Source organism: Centroberyx gerrardi, chromosome 24 (assembly GCF_048128805.1).
Source record: "Centroberyx gerrardi isolate f3 chromosome 24, fCenGer3.hap1.cur.20231027, whole genome shotgun sequence".
In the NCBI taxonomy this organism is placed as follows: Eukaryota; Metazoa; Chordata; class Actinopteri; order Beryciformes; family Berycidae; genus Centroberyx; species Centroberyx gerrardi.
The window spans coordinates 17,120,145-17,134,967 of record NC_136020.1 but is presented as its reverse complement, the minus strand read 5'-3'; the positions used below and the strand labels follow the sequence as shown (position 1 = coordinate 17,134,967).

The 14,823-nt window shown below is 42.0% G+C and overlaps 1 protein-coding gene across 1 annotated transcript in view; it reads left to right on the top strand.

Annotated features, from left to right (window-relative positions):
• LOC139914294 (copine-8) overlaps window positions 1–14,823 on the top strand; it is a 98,423-nt gene that overhangs the window by 17,674 nt on the left and 65,926 nt on the right. Inside the window, exons 2-4 of the mRNA XM_071902573.2 lie at window positions 9,379–9,419; window positions 12,482–12,528; window positions 14,222–14,325. Coding sequence (XP_071758674.1) covers window positions 9,379–9,419; window positions 12,482–12,528; window positions 14,222–14,325 — 192 coding nt within the window. The remainder of the gene's footprint in view (window positions 1–9,378; window positions 9,420–12,481; window positions 12,529–14,221; window positions 14,326–14,823) is intronic.

Sequence of the window (14,823 nt, the reverse complement as noted above, 5' to 3'; positions counted from 1 at the left end):
TAACTATGAGTATTACAAACTCTACTCTCTAACTATGAATACTACAAACTCTGTAGTCTCAAACTATAAAAATAACCTCTACTGTCTCTATAAATATTACAAACTCTACTGTCTCCAACTATGAATATTACAAACTCTAGTGTCTCTAACTATATAAATAAACAACTACTGTCTCTAACTATGAATACACAACCTCTACTGTCTCTAACTATATAAACAAACAAACTCTACTGTCTCTATACGAATAAACAACCTCTACTGTCTCTAACTATGAATACACAACCTCTACTATCTCTAACTATATAAATAAACAACTACTGTCTCTAACTATGAATACACAACCTCTACTATCTCTAACTATATAAAGAAACAACCTCTACTGTCTCAAACTATACGAATAAACAACCACAACTGTCTCTAACTATGAATACACAACCTCTACTATCTCTAACTATATAAAGAAACAACCTCTACTGTCTCAAACTATACGAATAAACAACCACAACTGTCTCTAACTATGAATACACAACCTCTACTATCTCTAACTATATAAAGAAACAACCTCTACTGTCTCAAACTATACGAATAAACAACCACAACTGTCTCTAACTATGAATACACAACCTCTACTATCTCTAACTATATAAAGAAACAACCTCTACTGTCTCAAACTATACGAATAAACAACCTCTACTGTCTCTAACTATGAATACACAACCTCTACTATCTCTAACTATATAAAGAAACAAACTCTACTGTCTCTAACTATACGAATAAACAACCACAACTGTCTCTAACTATGAATACACAACCTCTACTGTCTCTAACTATGAATATTACAAACTCTACTGTCTATAACTATGAACAAACAACCTCTACTGTCTCTATGAATATTTTAGCCATTACTGTCTCTAACTATAAATAAACAACCTCTACTGTCTTTAACTATGAATGTAAGTTATGAAGTATTCAAACATCAAATCCTAGGATAATAGGATTTAAAAACCTTACTCATCTGAAAACTAAACAGAATTTCTCCATCTGAAGGATTCAGTTTCTGGCACCATCTACACCTCCTTAGTATTTCCAGTGTGCTGCAGCTTTTTAAACCCACTCCTCTTTCACACACTCCCTCGCTCCCGTCTTTTCTCTCGTTCCCTCTGTGCAGAGTTAGCGCCGGACTCCAAATAGGGTCCAGGAGGCCAGAAATAGAGCAGGTTAAGTCACAGTCTGAAAACACACTGAAAAGCTTCCTCTGCTGCTCTCACGCTGTTTGGGATGGCTAATTAGACTGCCTGCCTCGCTCTCTCTCTCTCTCTCTCTCTGTCACTTTCTTACTTTCTTATTCTTTCCCTCTGGTTTTCGTTCTTCCTGGTCTTCTTCGATATATAACTCACAGCACCAGGACTTTTTCATCACACTCATTTTCTCCTTATATATCTTTTCCTCTGTCATTTCCACTTTTTCTCGGTGTATCTCTCATTTTCTCTTCCCCACTATCTCTCCTCTTCTCTCCTCTATCCTCTCTATCCTTTTCTTTCCTTTTCTTTATTGTCCTCTCCTCTCTTTTCCTCTCCTTTCCTCTATCCTCATTTCTTTCCAATTCCTCTCCTTTATCCTCCCTTTTATCCCCCTTTCCTTTATTTACCTCTCCTCTCCTTTCCTTTCCTTTCCTTTTGTCTCTCCTCTCCTCTCCTCTCCTCTCCTCTCCTCTCCTCCCCTCCACTGGGCTAAAAACCCAATTTATTTCTGCAGCGTAGGAGAGGGTGGTGAGGGTCCCGGGGGATTCGCTGTTGTGTCGTCAAGGTAACACTGTCGGGGACGTGGCCTCTAAGGCCGATCCAAAAAGCACGCTGGATGTGTTCATTAATTTAATATCAAAATAGGAACAAGCCTCAACAGGAGGAGAGGAGAGGAGAGGAGGAGAGGAGAGGAGGAAATGGAGGAAAGTAGGATAAAGGCAAGGAAATGAGAGAGGAAGAGAGTGGAGGAAAATAGGAGGATGAGAGAGGAGAAGCAGGGGAGGAGAGGGAAAGAGGAGGGGGAAGTGAAAAGGAGAGAAGAAGAGGAAATGAATTTAATGGGAAGGAAGATTGTGGAATGGGGAGAGGAGGAATGGGAAGATTTATTCGTTCCTTCATTCATTCATAAATGGGAGGGGAAGAGAGGAGAGGAGAGGAGGGAAAAGTGAGGATAAAATGATACAGGCAAAGGAGAGGAGAGATGAGAAGACTGGAATGAGGGGAGAAATATAGAGAAAAGCAGAGAGATCGAATGCCACAGCCCTCCTCTCCTCTCCTCCTCTCCCCTCCTCCTCTCCTCTCCTCTCCTCTTCTCCTCTCCTCTCCTCTCTTCTCCCCTCCTCCTCTCCTCTCCTCTCCTCTTCTCTCCTCTCCTCTCCTCTCCTCTCCTCTCCTCTCCTCCTCTCCTCTCCTCTCCTCTTCTCTCCTCTCCTCCTCTCCTCTCCTCTCCTTTGCTCTGCTTGTAAGTGCTTCAGTTACCAGAGCACTGATGGCATCCCTGCTTGTCTGGGGGGGGGGAACAAAAAAACAAAACAACAACTGTCAGTCAAGTCAGTCAAGTGGCCCCAATTGGCTGTCAGCAGTTGCCATGGTAACAATTCCCATACTGCTGTTGCCGCGCGGCTCTCCCGGTTGAGCAAATGCACGGAGGTCAGGCCTCCTGCATGTGTGCGTGTGTGTGTGTGAGAGAGAGAGAGGGAGAGAGAGATAACCCCCTCTCTGACCCCACATTGAAGCTCTATCAGGCATTTCACATAATTAGAGAGAACTGTCATATCAACTGAAGATGGTGGCTCACCCCTCACCCTGTCTGTCTGCCTGTCCGTCTGCCTGTCTGTCTGCCTGTCTCTCTGCCTGTCTGCCACTGTGTCCGTCTTTTGTCCCTATTTCTCATATTTCCACTTTTATTCACTCTTTACCTGTCGCTAACCCCTACAAAGAGAATAAATGGCATCAGTGAGAGAGGGAGAATGAGAGAGAGAGCAAGCATGAAGGTGTGTGTGTGTGTGTGTGCGGTGTCAGATTTCACTGCCTGTCGCTCTGATTGACAGCTGTCAGAGGTGATGCGTCAGAGGCATGGCTGGGGTGGCGGGGGATTGTCCCGGTATCCGTTCCCCCCACAGCGGAGAGAGGAGGCTATACAGCAGCAACACAGATGCTTTGATCAGATCTGGGATCAGTGCTGTCAGATCTGCCACTGCCTTTGTGTGTTGGTTGTGCTGGCAGTGTGTGTGTGTGTGTGTGTGTGTGTGAGAGAGTATAGGGGGTTGGTGGTCTTAGTTGAGAATGTGTTTGTTTAGTTTAGAGTTATACACACAAGTCATAGAGCAAAGAAGTAAACAGCCTGGTCTCCTTGAAATTTAGTGAAATGAGCAAAAAGCAAAATGCAAATATGAGCTCTGAGGACAAAATTGAGAGAAATATGTTGCTCCACCACAAAAGGATTACATGGATATACTAATAGATAGATAATACTACTGTGTGATGTTTTCATTTTCAGCAAAAGTTTATCTCATATCTCTTATCTCAACCATGACCAAAACCCTAACCCTAACAGAAGTTGTTTTACTTACCTAAACTTAACCATTAGCTAACCTTTGAATGTAACAAACACGTGAAAATGACTATACTCATTTCCACAAAACGTCTGCATTTCAGAGTTCTTGCTCATTTCAAGACAACTGACCACCTCAAAACAAAAACAAAATCAATCTGACAAGTTAAGAGAACTGGATTGGTTAACAGAACCTAAATAACAATATCCTGGAAAATGGTGCCACAATAAACAACAATAATATTGCTATTGATTGACATAAATTGATGCACATGCATTCACTATGGATACATGGAGACCAGAAAGGGATTATCTGTTTTGACTTTTTTATTGTTTATATATATATACAGCAATTAATCATATGGGAGAACTTTCTGGTTTTTGTTTTGCACAGTTATCATGCACAGATTTTCCACTCAAAATTGCATTAACAGATTCAAATTTGCCATATTGCACACATATTGCGTGTGTGTGTATGTTTGTTCAGTCTTCGATTAAACCCAGCATCTTTCAATCTTTCATTAACTGATTTGAACCGGTGCATATTGTAAATCTTCCTTTTAAGAGGTCCAGCTTTTTATCTAGGAAGCAATGAACTAAACTGCCACATTGCCCTCTGATGTGTGGATGAAATATCTTTTAACAAACAGCCATATTGCCCAAAATGTACAGTTGAGTGGATTTTCAAAAGGGGAAATCCAGGCGCTTCAACCAGATGGCAATTTCAGGCTGACCGGGTTACAGCAGTCCCACTTCACTGTTTATGTGAGGTTCATTTATTTGGAGTGGGCCTCAATTAGTCCTATCAACAGATTACGAGGAAGAGAGACATAATGAAAGATTAAGTGAGTGAGGCAGACAAGCAAGTGAATTATAGAGAGAGAGAGAGAGAGAGAGAGAGAAGGAGAGAGTGGATGCACAAAGTGTTTTTTGTGCGAATGAGTGAGAGACGGAGAGAGAGAGAAAATGCCAAAGGTGGTGTGTATGTGAGAGAGAGAGAGAAAGAGAGAGAGAGAAGCTGCATCTACTGATGTTGGCCGCCTATGGAAAATATATTAAGGAAATCTATTTTCTGAGAGGCGAGTGAGTTATTCAGTTTTTCACTAGCAATACGATTCTTAACTTTAACTATTGACTGATTCAATCCATTGCTTTTACTTCACGCTGCAGACTTAGACCAGTAAATGATTGATATCCAGTATAATCCATTTTTTTCTCCATCAGAGAGATGTAATATCATTCTCCGTGTGAATAAAGCCAGAAAATCAAATTGCTTTGCTTTAATTCCTGACATGCACGTGACCCCTGCTGTGGGATTTTAGCATTTTTGGGAAACTCTCCGCTAAAAATACGAACACTATTTTAGTCTGGTACCTTTATTCCTGCAGACATCTCTCTGCCACGGATGGCAGCTTTTAGCTTTCTGCTGCCTGCCTCTGGATGGAGGGAGGGAAGGAGGGAGAGAAAGAGAGAGAGAGAGAGAGAGAGAGAGAGAGCCATGACTCATTCACATTATCCTCTCAAGTGGAAACCCTGAAAACGTGTCCTACACACACACACACACACACACACACACACACTCAACACACGCGCAGGGGGAGCCCAGGAGCCCATTCGGAGTGCCAGCGTGTGTGATGTGCTTCAAGCAGCAACCAGTCATAGCTTGCCGAAGTCTTTAATTCTCTCTCAAAGTGTGTTTTTAACCTGCCGCTGTGGCCCAAGTGTCCCTAACTTCACCTCCAACCCAATGGGAAATCACCCCAGCTGCCAAACAGATGGTGGCAGATTTTAGCTGTGGATGTTAAAGGGTAATTTCGGTAAGTGAAAGGTAAAGAAAAACGTTTCATTTCTCTGTAGGGTCCTTTCCATAATGTTGTCAGACACTTATAATAACAATCTGAGCCTGTCAGTGGCAAAAACAAGTACTTTTAGTGGACGTACATTGACGGTGCGATTTGCCCCGTCGGATTACATTGCAGCTCGTTTCACGGCTGCCGGCTGAAGCGATCTCGCTCAATACTGAACCAATTTAAAAAATTGTTGTCCCCTTTAGTCACTTAGACACAAAAAGATGGGAAAATAGGGTCCAGGTTGAAAAATACCGAAGTTACCCTTTAGTTTGTTTATTGTACCAGACAGGTATGCATTCATGCTTTGGAGGACCCTTTTTCATTCTAAAAACCTAATTGTTTTGTATGATTGCATCCTATAATTCCATTTACCCCTTAGGACCACAATGGAAATAAGCTTACCAGATTTATTGTGTTATCCTTGACAATTTCTGAAAACTGTACATGGTTTCCCCATGCTCTATGTTTTTTTTAAATTGTCTAATAAATCAAATCAAATCAAAAACATTAGGCTTGTGAATTTTGGCCAGCAAACAAAAAAAAGTCAGTTTTCTGCCCTGCCCCCAATTTGTCAGATGGACAAAACATGGTTCCTTTGTAGAGTCTTGACACTATTTAAAGGGATAGTTCAACATTTTTAGAGGCCTATGGGATACATCATGAACTGACAGTCTTCTCAGTCGATCCAAAAAGCACACTAATCACTAATCAGTGTTTTTGTTGTTGAGATATTGGAGGCAGAAGCTGGTGTTGCATTTGTAAGCAATGCTGGTACAAGTGACAAATCAGATACAGTGCTGCACGTTCCAAAAGTTTCCTATTTCAGCCCCAACAGACTTGCCAGTGTCGCTAACAAATTGCCCACAAATATCTGCTTCCAGTATCTATAAACAAAACAAAAAACACTGCTAAAATTGATTAGGGTGAAATCAGAGTGCAAGGTGCCTTTGTGAAAAACCTTTGAGCAAAAATGTGTGCTCGTGTTTGTTTATCAAGGCTGCATCTTGTCTAAATCTTGCATCCACTGTTGCAGAGAGAGATGCTGTAATGAGTGAACTAGCGAGTAAGAAAGAGAGCGAGCGAGAAAGCAAGACACAGAGGATACAAAAGGTGTTTTTTTGTGTGAACGAACATAGGCACACGAGAGAGTGAGACTGCGAGAGAGAAAATGCCAAAGGTGGTGTTTATACGAGTTAGAGAGTGCACACGAGAAAAGGGGAGAGAAATAGGAGAACAGAGAGGCAGACACAGAGCTGAAAATGAGCTAAAACACATCGGTTACAGGAAGGGAGGCTGCGGAGAGTCTCCATCCAGTGATGCTTTCAGGGCTTTGTCAGACAGCCTTTCAAAGTCCCTGACAATCCCAGGGATTGAGGGGATGACGGGAAGCATTTCCCACAGTCTGACTGCCTCTCCGCAGCCGGGAAATGTCAAGGCAGGTTGAGTAGGAGATAAGACAGAGGATTGGAGAGTAGACTTTAGCTCTCATCCAGGCGTTTACCGCTCTAGAGTGATTTAACCTCATTGACAAGTTAGTGATCCCGCTTTGTGCTCCTCTGTTATGTCCTGTTATTTATCGCCTCTCCTCTCTCTCCTCCTCTCCTCTCCTATTATATTCAACTTTATCTCCTCTCCTCCTTTCCTCTCTCCTCTCCCCTCTCCTCTCTCTCATCTCCTCTCCTCTCCTTTCCTCCTCTCCTCTTCTTTCCTTTTGTCTCTCCTCTCCTCTCTCTCATCTCCTCTCCCTCTCCTCCTCCTCTCCTCTCCTATTATATTCAACTTTATCTCCTCCCCTCCTCTCCTCTATCCTCTCCCCTCTCCTCTCTCTCATCTCCTCTCCTTTCCTCCTCTCCTCTTCTTTCCTTTTGTCTCTCATCTCCTCTCCCTCTCCTCCTCCTCTCCTCTCCTATTATATTCAACTTTATCTCCTCCCCTCCTCTCCTCTCTCCTCTCCCCTCTCCTCTCTCTCATCTCCTCTCCTCTCCTCCTCTCCTCTTCTTTCCTTTTGTCTCTCCTCTCCTCTCTCTCATCTCCTCTCCTCTTCTTTCCTTTGGTCTCTCCTCTCTTTCATCTCCTCTCCTCTCCTCCTCTCCTCTTTCCTTTTGTCTCTCCCCTCCTCTCCTCTCCCCTCCTCTCCCCTCCTCTCCAGACCATTAGCTGCCGTAATCATCATTCATCTCATTATTCGCAAATCAGAATTAATGATAATGTCTCATACCACTTTCATATCAAGCCAGTGGATTTTCCCTCCACCCTCCGCTTTTGAGGAACATAAATTCTTTACGAGTTTAATGTCCGTCTTGGCTGCAACTCAGAAGGTTTGCTGAGACAGGAAACTGCACAATACATCACAGGTCTCAGAGAATTGAAACTTCCCACTGAGCACTAGACGTCATTTCAATGTTTTATCTCTGCTTTAGCTCTCATATAGCCCAGGATCTTTTTGGCAATGTATAGCCCAGGTTTAGACCAAGCCGTAAATACATTATTACATATTTAAACAATGCATAAACAGCTGTTAATATCCAAAATATGCACCAGAGAAGAACAAGATACGGCTTTATTTTTGTCATATACTCCAGAAGACGTAGTCTAAGACATAAACATCTACAAAACTATCACTTTTAAACCTTATGTCTCATTTTAGCCTTTTAAACTAGTCTTTTAAATGACTAATCAGTGTAAAGTTGCTCAGTGAGTTAGTCCTAATGTTTTTCAAGCATGAAATGAAGATCCATACAAATCTGGATATCCAACAATATATTGAGTATGAGTGTAAATCAAATCCACTGTAGTTTAGTGGTTAGTTTTGTTTGTTTAGTTGCATAACCTTAAGATAATGCAGTTTGTCAGCTCTGAGATAAGTAACTTTATTTGTGTATTTTGGTGGAAGCGCTCTGAAGCAGTCTGAGCTTTTGTGCTGCTGTTTCTGTGCGGCTGGGGAGGACTTGTCTGAATTGCGGCGCTCCTCTGTAAACGCTGAAATGTTTTTAACTTTCATTGCCCGAGACATGCAGCGCTAAGAGGCCGCTCAGCTCTCAGCGCTGTCTGCTGCACCGCTGCTGCTGTAAACAATGAGGAAAGAAAGCCTGTGGTGTGAAGAGCAGCCTGTGGTGCAGAGGCAGCCCAGAAGTTTGTGAATGTGTGTCTTCTCATGTGCGAGTCTGTTTTTTCCCCACAGCGAGTGAATTTACATGCAGTCGATGCTGCGGATAAAAGCTCATATTCTGGTTAAAGTCTGAATATGCAGGTTAAGCTGTTTATATGGATCTTCATATCCCACTCACCGACCTGAAAACAGATAAACATCTATATATTCTGTGTAGTATCATTTAGGGATAGGTTTCGAAGAATAGTACCTACTGGTAGTATACAGAGTTTTGGCATCGGTATCAAGTTTAAGGCACCAAGGGGTATCAAATAGCTTCAAAATTGATACTAAATAAACCATAAACAAGCGGAAAAGTGTGTTTTCCTCTTGTTTATGCACATTTGTACTGAGAAAATCAATTGAGCGTGGTCTGATTCTATTTACGAAAGAAGACAGCAAATGATACACAAAAACAATTTTACCCCATCGCATAATAAAATGTGCTTTCATTCATTCAAGAAAGGTATCACAAATCTCAAGTATCAGAACCAGAGTCAGTATTGAAAAACTTCCAGAACATGATCTTGAACACCGACAGTTCGTGCCTCAGTATCCTGGCTAATATCGGCATGTCCCTGCTATTTTTTTTTTGTGTGTGTTTTTCACACATTGCATAAGCGTTTCGCAGGGATATTGTAAACAGAATGTGATGTTAACATGTGCCAACTTCAGGCCAGTGGAGTACATAAATAGTCTGTATATTTGGTGCACATGGAAACGCAATTTGCATGGCGGATGTTTCATCTCTTCGCCAACTGTACCGTCTCTCTGACTCCTCCTTTCCTGTTTGTCTCTCCACAGAAACCTGCTGGACAGGGACACCTTCTCCAAATCCGACCCAAGTAAGATCAACCGTCTCTTGTTTGTCTGTCACTCTTATTAGTAGATCAATGCTCCAGTATTTCAATGGAGTTTGGTCCACTTTCAATGTTTGGTCAGTTATGTGCTGAGAAAGCAAAGGAGCCTCAAGTCCTGGCCCTTACTTATTTCTGAGATTCAAATTCTGTTCAGGTACATGAAGGGAGGAAGAAAGGAAGGGAGCAAGGAAGGTAGAGGAGGAAGGGAGGGATTGTAGAAGGAAGGAAGGACAGAAAGAAGGAAGGAAGGAAGGACAATGAGGAAAGGTGCAAAGGAAGGGGGAGGATGGAAGGAAAGAAGGGAGGAAACAAGGGAGGGAGGGAAAAGCAGGAAGGAAAAGGGGAGAATGAAATGAAAGGAGGGGGTAAGGAAGGGAAAGCATGAAGGAAGGGCACAAGGAAGGAAGGATGGAAGCAAGGAAGTTAGGGGAGGGAGGAATGGATTGTAGAAGGAAGGAAGGAAGGACAGAAAGAAGAAGAATAGGCACAAAAGAAAGGGGAGAATGGAAGGAAAGAAGGGAGGAAACATGGGAGGGAGGGGAAGGCAGGAAGGAAGGGAGGGAATGAAAGGAAAGAAGGGAGGGAAGGAAAGATGGAAGGGAAGGCATGAAGGAAGAGCACAAGGAAGAAAGGATGGAAGCAAGGAAGGTAGGGGAGGGAGGAAGGGATTGCAGAAGGAAGGAAGGACAGAAAGAAGGAGGGAAGGAAGGACAGTAAGAAAAGGCAAAAGAAGGGGGGGGGGATGGAAGGAAAGAAGGGAGGAAACAAGGTAGGGAGGGAAAAGCAGGAAGGAGGAGGGGAGAAGGAAAGGAAAGAAGGGGGTGAGGAAGGAAGAAAGGAAGGAGGGGAAGGCATGAAGGAAGGAAGGAATTAATGAAGGACTATAAAAGAAGCAAGGTAAAAATAATAAGGGGGGAAGTGAACGAGAGTGAGAAATAAATGAAGGACCGAAGTGCACCTTTTCTTATTTCGCCGTATGTAGCCGTGAGTCACTCCTTATGTGTGTGTGTGAGTGTTTTTCCACTGAATGTGTGAGCGGCTCCAGGCGGCTCTGACTAATGCATATGAGGCTCAGCAGCCAATGCCTATAGATCCAGAGTGGGAGGCGATCCGTCTCGCTTCTCCTCGCTGTTAAAATCACTGATAACCTTTCTGTAGGAGCCACAGCTATAAGAACCATATCACAATATGTTGCAGTGCGACGGAAAAATAATCGATTTGAATTCTGATAATCGATTCATCATTTTATCGATTTAATCGTTTCATTTATCAAGTCAAAATACCAAACATTTGCTGGTTAAAGCTTCACAAATGCTAAGATGTGCTGCTTTTCTCTGTTTCATATCATTATAAGATGAATAATTCAGTTTTTTTTGGCTGCTGGTCAGACTAAGTAAGCTATTTTAAGAATCACTTTGGGGTCTGGTGACTTGTGATGGGCATTTGTCATTATTTTTTAACATTTTATAGACTAAATGATTAATTGGTTAATCGAAAAAAAATGGATAAATGAATCGATAATGAAAGTATTTGTTAGTTGCAGCCCTAATATGTTGAGATGGAGGATATCATTGGTTTGGAAATGCTGGATTGTCTTTGCTCCAGCTGCACTGGGTGTGTGCGTATATGTGTGTGGGTGTGTGTGTGTGTGTGTGTGTGTGTGTCATGTAGGGAGTGAGGGAGGAGGGACGGAGGGAGAGATTCATCCTAAAAATTCATCATCGTTAATACTGATTATTGACGATTTGTCAGTTAGGAATGTGAGAACTTTGCCTTTTCATGCTCTATAATAAACTCTATACAATATCTGGTTATGTCACACACACACACACACACACACACACTTCCTTTGTCAGCACACATACCACGGGGTGAGAATGACTCAAAGTGACGATGATGATGACAGTGATGAACATGATGACGATCATGGTGGTGATTAGCATGATGATGATGATGATGACGGTGATGACGATGATGATGATGATGATGAAGGAGCTCAGGCTTTAGCCATACATCCAGGGAAGCACTTGTGCTGAGTGGCACTTGGGATTATGCTGAGCGTTGCGACTTCAGTCTCTTGATATGAACCTGCTTGACGGGAGAAAAAGAAAGAGAAAGGAGGGAGAGGAGACACAAAAAAGAGAATCTCTGAGATACTGGAAAACTGCGCTTACTGATAAAAAAAAATTGATTCTGAAAAAGCAGTGATCCAAAAAGAAAAAACAGGGCACTCAAGTGAAAAAAGATTAAAAAAGCTTTCATTACATGGGCTGAAACATAATTAAAAATGACCAATGCGTGTCAACCTGATGGATTTCGTACTAGAAAGTGAAGGATCCAAAGTTTTCTAGTATCAGTTTGAAACCTTTCTGTTCATATCAGATCCAAGAGAATGTCTAAGAGTTTTAGTGTGTGTGTGTGTGTGTGTGTGTGTGTGTGTGCATGCTGGTGTATCTGCCCGTGTCACTACCTGAAAAGAACATCAAAGGCCTTCAGAAATGAAGTGTATGAGTGAGCTCAGTAATTTGCCTTTTAGAGGAATTATCTTGTTTCAGCAAATTGCATAATGCTCTGAAATGATGTTTTTGACAATCTGAAGAGGGGAAATATTACTGTTTGGGCTTTATGAATAAAAATCTGAGGTGCTTTGATGTTGTTTTGTTTTTGTTGATTGATGCAATTATGCCTTATTAGTCGTATTCTGGTGGATCTTGAGCATTTTGAATTTTAGCTTTGTTTTTAGTCATTTGCCACGCATTTTATGGGAGAAATGTTTCTCTATCTGTGGCTCAGATACCCCCAAAACAGCTTGCTAGTTAGCATTGTTAGCGTTTCTCTAACCACGCCTTGCTGCAAGCTAACAAGCTAGCTTGTGGTTGATTTTAACGAAGAATCTTAACATACAGTGGCTAACAAGTTGTTAGCTGGATGGATAATTCAGAAAGGTTTACTCACATTGTGACAAGCGCCTGAAAAAAACAGATGAAATGTAATTGTTAGGTTTACTGATCATTAGCATTAACGTGCTGTGTCTCTGTTCTCCACAGTCTGCGTTCTCTACACACAAGGCATCGGCAACAAGGAGTGGAGAGAGGTGAGAACTCTGTGTGTGTGTGTGTGTGTGTGTGTGTACCTCACATTCACGGTATATGCAGACCAAGCGCAACCACTTTGCATCACTTCGCCCTATCAAAAGTCATTGCTTGTGCTTTCCTTGGGTGTAATTGGCGAGGTAGCTAGCTAAGTGGCTACAGCCATTTGGATGTAACGGCATAGTTAGTCTAGCAGGTTAACATTTACAAGCTTCAGCCTGCCAGAGCTAAAGTATTTTAGACAACCTGCGGTAGCTTGCCAGCATGCACAAAACAGCTGTGAAGGTAATAGGGAAGAAAGAATATGAGCCCATACAGAGCCTGTACGAGCAGGCAGTCATGAAACTTCTCTTCTCTGAATACGAACCTCTGCCATCAGGAAGAAGACTCTGTGTGCCAAAGTGCAAATCAAACCGCTTGAAGCTATCGTTTGTTCCAGCCTGAACTCTAATGCTAAATCTTAGTGCAATGGAGCAATGTGCAATAAATACACAAGCACTTTAGCACTTAGCACTTTTGCACTTTAATTCCTACAGTTTCTTTTTAAGCCGTCGTGTTGTCAATGTCAAATGTATAATCAAATGTCTTTTTTATGTCTTTAAGATGTTTTTATGTGAAGCAACTGTCTAGCATCGCGTCAAATGCTTCTCATGTTTTGTGATGTTTTTGTGATGTTTTTTCATGTAAAGCACTGTGCCCAAGACAAATTTCCCCTCGGGGACAATAAAGTTTACTCTACTCTGCTCTCTCTAACTCACCAGTACCGACGATCCTCAGCTTTTTGCTAGAATGTGATTGGTTCTCGCACCGCAACCGTCATTTTCATATGACATTTTTTTCAACTTTTCTCATTGCGGGCTGTTTTGCATCACCACCTATGCTGTCATGCCGTGTGCACACGGCTATTCGTTTGTCATAGACAATGAATGGAGGCAAATTCATGAAATCGTGTCTGGTCTGCACCGTTACTTGTAACGGGACAGTGCAGGACAGACAGTAGTAGACATATAGTACATACACTAGACTACCTGTTCATACAAGAAAGATAACAGATACTTTAGAAACAACTGCGTTACTTCTTGGATTACTCACAAAAATATTTGGAAAGGAAAGAGACATTTAGGTAACACAAGTTTCAGCAAGTAATCTGTAATGTATTACCTTTTGAATGTGTGCGTGTGTTCGTTGACACATATGGCAAATTCCTGTGTAAGCATGTGCGCACACATGCGTGGGATCGTACCGCATTCTCCAGTGTGTTTTAGATTCATGAATATTCATGTATGTAAATGAGGGGGCGAATCTTCCAGCCCCAATCATTCTCAGTTATTCATAGTTCTGAGTAACCCATCATCTGCATACATTATTAATAAGTTAAATGCCAAACGAGGACCTATCTGACCCCCCATTGACTTGCTAGTTTAGCTTCCCTGCATTCATTACTGTTAACATAATCTTCAGTATCCAGCCTCATCATAAAGTGACCTAAAAATACCTGCTGGGGGTTAATTATTCACATAACCGTGCTGCAAATTCACAAAGTGTACATGCAAAAAAACATGATTTTGTGAAAGCTCAGTTTTTTTATGAAGGTTTGTTGAGTTCCAGCAACATTGCCCACCATTTATCAAAGCAAATTTCAAATCTCAAATTTCTCATCTTTGGTTTTCTGTCTTTTTCTCTCTCTGGTTCTAGTTTGGGAGGACGGAGGTGATTGACAACACGCTAAACCCAGACTTTGTGCGTAAATTCATTTTGGACTACTTCTTTGAAGAGCGGCAGAACCTCCGATTTGACTTGTAAGTAAAGTCCAACCAGTGTGTGTGTGTGTGTGTGTGAAGTGTGTGACACATAAATTAATGCTTGATCTGTTAAAAGACATGGCAGCTGTCCACTGAACGGTTATTGAAACGTTGATCGGCACTGATTCCGATACTACAGATGAGTTCCACATCACGTATGTTCCTTTGCGGATGGAGACAACCTGTGAAAAAGCAGAGTAACGACCACGATGTGATCTGTAAGAGAAGGTTGGTCTTTAGCTTCATTAAGCCGTCAGACTGCCTGGAGGTGAGGGAGATTCTCTGTCTCACTTTGCTCTCAGATTTCATTTCTGATCAAATTACTAGGGGATTTCTGTGGATTTACTTTATGAGATGGAAACTAATTATATTATAATCTATTAACCAGGGAGCCACACTGACAACCCATCAGGGGTCTAAAAGTTGTACTTTGTGAAGAGTAGTCCGTGTGTGTGTGTGTGTGTGTGTGTGAGAGAGAGAGGGAGAGAGAGAGAG